The sequence below is a fragment of the Amaranthus tricolor genome, chromosome 15, assembly GCF_026212465.1.
Source record: "Amaranthus tricolor cultivar Red isolate AtriRed21 chromosome 15, ASM2621246v1, whole genome shotgun sequence".
Lineage (NCBI taxonomy): Eukaryota > Viridiplantae > Streptophyta > Magnoliopsida > Caryophyllales > Amaranthaceae > Amaranthus > Amaranthus tricolor.
In genome coordinates, this window is record NC_080061.1 from 13,697,510 (window position 1) to 13,702,722 (window position 5,213).

Sequence of the window (5,213 nt, forward strand, 5' to 3'; positions counted from 1 at the left end):
AAAATCTCCATAGTCTAAGTTATTTTTATGGTCCGAGACTTTCACCTAGATTGAATGTCGGACCCCCCTGGAAGATGATCAGGACTTTACGTCTTTCAATAGTAATACCGCAAGTGCACGGCGTAGCGTAGTACATTGGCAAGTACGAATCGAATCCACAAGGAGAAGGGGTTAAGTTAATAGTTTCTCGATCGATTAGTGTGTTCGAAAACGTATAATATGATGTTTGGAGATAGAAATAATTAAGACAAGCAATTAAAAGTACTTAATGAAAATAAAACATAAAAGTAAATAAGGATACAATGAACTAAAAGAAAGGATAAAATGTTCAATAAGCTAAGAGGCATAGGCTAGGCCTTCTCACCAAAGTAGTGTTACTAAACATTAACCTAAGGTCATGGATATTTTGTTATAGAGAAGAACGTATCATAAGTACTAATGTTCTCTCTCGAGAAAAAAAGCTTCGTAAACATCCTCAACTACCTATTCTTATGGAGCTAAGCACAATTTAAGACATGAAGCACACATTCAACATTTCTAATCAAAGCATCTACCTATTCTCATGGAGATGTTTTAACTTTTAACCGTAGATTATCGTTAAAAATCGACTCTCGCCCTCAATTTAACGACACTACAGCATGATAGCAAAATCTATCTTAAATCACAAACAACACAACCAAGCCAAAGGTAAAGAAAGCAATTTAAACTACATACATGGTGATGATGCCTAGCCTAAGCCAAAACAAACTACTCACTCATACTTATATTGAAATTGTAGATTGCAAACAAGCCAAGAATCATAGATGAATAAATTAAACTTAAGTTGAAGAACTACAAGAATGAATATATGAAACTAAAGGCAAACAATCAAAGATAACTAAGTGATATGAATTGAAAACAATTTAAGCAAGGTTAGAAGTTACTTTTTTAAGTTCAATCTAAGGATGAACAAGATGATTTGATGATTCAAAGTAATACCTTCCAAAAACTTCAATAATAATACATCAATGGTTGAAGAATTTGAAGTTGCAAAATATTACAATAAAGGATGAAGTTAAGATTGTATTTTGAAAGTGAAAATACTTAATTGAATTGAAAGGAAAATTATGCTAATACTAATTCTTAATTGAAATGAAAGAAAAACTATGAAGAATACATAGAAATTATTCAAAAATGAAAGGTAAAAATTGAGATTATAGCTCCATCTGCCTCTTCTCTATTTATAGGCTTCAAAAACAAGTGGGGGTGGTGGTTTCATGATTGCTCCACCATCCCTAGGTTGTAGGAGGGAGGGGTGGGTTGCCATCCCTAATGGATAGGGTGGGGTGGCTGGCAGTTTTGGCAGCAACAATTAGAAGAACCAAATGTAATTAAACCTCGAATGATACTTAACAAGATCGCAAAAGCTGCTGCCGTCCATTTCGCTTGACTCGAGCGGATCCCGCTCGACCAGTTGAGCCACCATCAGGTCTAACATCAGAAACTTCAAAAATTGGACAGAATTAGAAATTTAGCTCTGCTCGACCCGTCGAGCGGATGTCTTGTACTCTTGAATTGAATATTGCTGATGATCAGAAGCTCGAGAAGTTTGAACGCACTTCGTTCGACCTGTCGAGCGAAATTCAGAAATGTAATACTTAGCTTCTGACTCGAGCAATGTTCCTGGACTGTTCGAGCTACCTTGGCTCGAGCCCATTCTGGTTGAGTGGGTCTACTTTGGCTTCTTTTTGGCTTGTTCTTGTGGCTTGGCTCATGACGTTTCAATTCTTTGAGCCCTCGGTGTTTAGATGAGCAATGTATGCAACCAAAGGGGCTAGTTTGTGCTCGGTGTTGATGATTAGATCCTGAAATGAAATAAAATACCAAAGCAACAAAACAAGCGTAAAATCCAATAAACCAATGCGATAACATGTAGTTTCCTCATGCTTAATAAGCCACTTATAGGGATAAAAATAAAGATAAAATGTAGCTAACAGAAGGCTCAAAGAGACTTTCACCTAGTTAGAAAGTCGGACCCCCTCGGAAGGCTCAAAGAGAATCAAAATTCTCTAGAGCTAAGTTACTTTTATGGTCCGAAACGTTCACCTAGTTTGATAGTCAAACCCCCTTGAAGGCTCAAAGAGAATCAAAATTCTCTAGAGCCTAGCTAAGTTATTTTTATGGTCCGAGACTTTCACTTAATTTGAAAGTCGGACACACTTTGAGTATTGGTTTAACCGAATCTAATCAAGCCAATAAGGGCATGACAAGAAAAAAAGCAAATATACGGAACAAAACGGCTTAACATCCCTATATAGTAGACATTTCAAAACTAGCAAGGTGTATAAAACATCTCGCTTAAAATAAATTGTTAATTACATGGCGCAAAGGCCAACCATCAAAAAATTTTAGTTGTTCAATACAAGGCACTAAGGCCCGCGAATGTTCATTAGAAATTAAGGTTGAGCTGCCTCATCGGCGCATGATTCTGGAGTTGGAAATTTGCATTGAGGGGACGGTGTGAAGCGAAGCAATTCATCAAGATCAATCATCAAAGTTTTGCGAGCATCCAATTCCATATGGCTTGGTCTGAGAAGGTTTGTTTTGTGACCGTCAGTGCATTAGTCAAGTCGAAACACTTCATCTCCAAAGCAGAGAAAGTGTTCCTCCCAGAAGCTACAGACACATCTGGAGCCTCAAAAGATATTAAATCAAAATCCAATTCCAAGGCTTGCTTTTCTTTTTCAGCGTCAACCTTCTCGAACCACCGCTTTTGCTCATCGGCATCCCAAGACGCGTCGTTCATCGTTGCTGATTCCTAAGAAAAAACGTGCGTCAGATCAGAAAAAGCATCGGCCCTTTTTTTCTCCTTAGCTAGGGAGGCAAGTTTCTCCACGTCATAGCCAAGCTCCGTAGCAGCCAACATATGTGCTTTAGCCTCCAGAAGAATTCCATTGTTGACCATTTCTCATAAATTCACTGCCATCATCGGAGGCTAGCCAATCTTTGGCGATCCTGCTACGCCTACCCGTATGCAACTTTTGAACTTTTACTGCCTCCAACACCTTCCTCATCTTATCTTTTTCATCGTCAAGAAGCTGAGTGAGATGGTTAGATTTAACTACTTCTTGGTCCTGTTCATCTTACAAGATCGCAACATCATGAGCGATGTTGACTGCGATTCATGCCGAGTCTTTAAGAATCATTCCAGCATTCTGCAGCACTTCTTATAATCGCAATCTCTACCTCTCAGCAAGTTCAAGGCGTTCCGAGAGCTCCTTGCATTTGTCCAACTTGCCTTGAAGCTTTTTTGACAACCTGTGAATGTCCCTCCGACTTTCGTGTCATTTTAGTGATTTTATCATTTTGCTCAACAATCCGGGAAGTTAGAGTTCGGATTGTTTTTTGGTGAACCTCATTCTGCTGCACCTTGGCTGTCCCAAAGATCATCCTCAGCAGCCCTAAAATTACCAAGATTAGCTTACTATCTGAATAAATGAAGAAAACCGAGAGATCAAGATGTACCTCAACCAGCGTCTTTTGAGCTTGCTCCATCCTTAGAGCCGGATCTATAGAGTCGACAGTCGAGGTACTCTATATCGGCTTTAATTAATCAGCATCGAGTTGCCTTGTTGAAGCGCACAACGATGTCTTGATGGCTCAGGTTTACAAAGGGAACATCGGGCTTGTGAGTCCTAATGTTCCTAGTGTAACCTCGGCCTCTTCTTCGAGGATCCTTTTACCCTTCCTGTCCGACGAGGAAGGTTTCTCCAAAACGGGTGCAGAACCGGCAGATGAAACATACTTGATCTTGATGCCATGCACGCTTTACTGTATGGGAACATCATCATAAATAGCTTCAATACACTCAGAAGATACCTCATCTTCATTTTCATCTTCAAAAACTATCGGGATTTCCAGTGTGGGTTCAGCAGTTTTGGCCTTGACCTTCTTCCTCTTCTTTGTAGCGGGTTCAGCCCTGCTTGACAATTCATCAGGGGAAGAAATTTCCTTCCTCTTTTCCAGCAGCACCCGAGCCTCGTCATGGCTCAGGGCCTCTTCAATACCCTCCGTCACCGTGGCGGATTCCTACAAGATTTAAAGCGTAAGCTCATAAATCTAACCAAACATCAATCGTAAAAGGCAACGGCACCAAAAATCACCTTTGGCGGCTTCGGGAGAGAGGGTTGTGGATTGGTTGTTCTTAAAGCCTCAGGCATAGCTCTCATTGCAGTGAACTTAGCCATCAACTCCTTGTAATGGTTGTGCAATTCATTTCTTGCAATCCCTACAAAATAGGCAAGGTAAGAAACTAATCATTTACCAAAAGTGCAAGATACACCGAGACACTTACTCTTATCAACCTTCAAGCTAATGTCATAAGCAGATATAAGGAATTTGTTTTTGAACTCCCCTTTTCGGGGAATCCAATTTCTTTGCACATTGACTGGTTTTCGAACCAGTTCGATGGTCATCTAAGCATATCCAACGATTTTTGCCTCTTCATGGGTACAGATGGAAACCGAGTTATTGAATTTCTCCAACTTTGGGTCAATATCATAAATTGTCTTGCAATTATATCCTTGACTATGGTACAAGAATGCAAATTTTGTCTGAAAACCCTTTTGGCTGTCTGGTAATTACCCCACAATTTTAAAAGATCTTTTGTGTGAAAAAGTAATCCAACCAGCACCGTGATTTTGGGAGTTACAAACTCGCCCTAAAAATATGGCGAAAGGCTATAAGACTAGATCTCAACCCCATAACCTTACTAATCAAAATGAAGGCATTCATACACCCCCAAGCATTTGGATATAGCTCTGTCACCGTTATGTTTAAAATTTATCGGATGAAAGGGTGTAAAGGAAACCTCATATTCAAGTCAAAAGCCGGATCGTAAACTGCTGTACAACCAGGAGGAGGATACCTGACCGTATCATACAACCCAGGTTTAATGACATCATAACCATCCAATAAACCCCATCTCCTCGCCATACTTCGTCGATCACTATCTAGTAGATGCATGGTTGGGATATCGATAAAATAATTTAAAGGTCCTCCATTACGAATGTAAAATGGATGGGGAAGATCTTCGGCACTATCTCAGCTCGAGGAACATTCGTTGTCCGAAATCTTCTTATGTACATATACCACCTCCAAAAGTTTAGGATCAAATCCAGAGTATCCCGGAACAAATGCTAAAGATACTTCCCAAGGGAAAGGAACTTGTTTTT

At 39.8% G+C, this 5,213-nt stretch overlaps 1 protein-coding gene across 2 annotated transcripts in view; it reads right to left on the reverse strand.

Annotated features, from left to right (window-relative positions):
• Positions 1-2,278: 2,278 nt before the first annotated feature.
• LOC130800690 (uncharacterized) overlaps positions 2,279-5,213 on the reverse strand; it is a 4,115-nt gene continuing 1,180 nt past the window's right edge. Inside the window, exons 1-4 of one of the 2 annotated variants that reach the window (XR_009039483.1) lie at positions 4,334-5,213; positions 4,143-4,267; positions 3,505-4,068; positions 2,279-3,440 (exon numbers count right to left, since the gene is read on the reverse strand). The exon at positions 4,334-5,213 is cut by the window's right edge and continues 1,180 nt beyond it. Coding sequence is in view for 1 of the 2 variants with exons in the window: in XM_057664285.1 (XP_057520268.1) it covers positions 3,808-4,068; positions 4,143-4,267; positions 4,334-4,454 (507 nt within the window). In the remaining variant the exon portion in view is untranslated. Of the gene's footprint in view, positions 4,069-4,142; positions 4,268-4,333 lie in introns of both variants that reach the window. The other variant, XM_057664285.1, reaches the window with a different exon arrangement.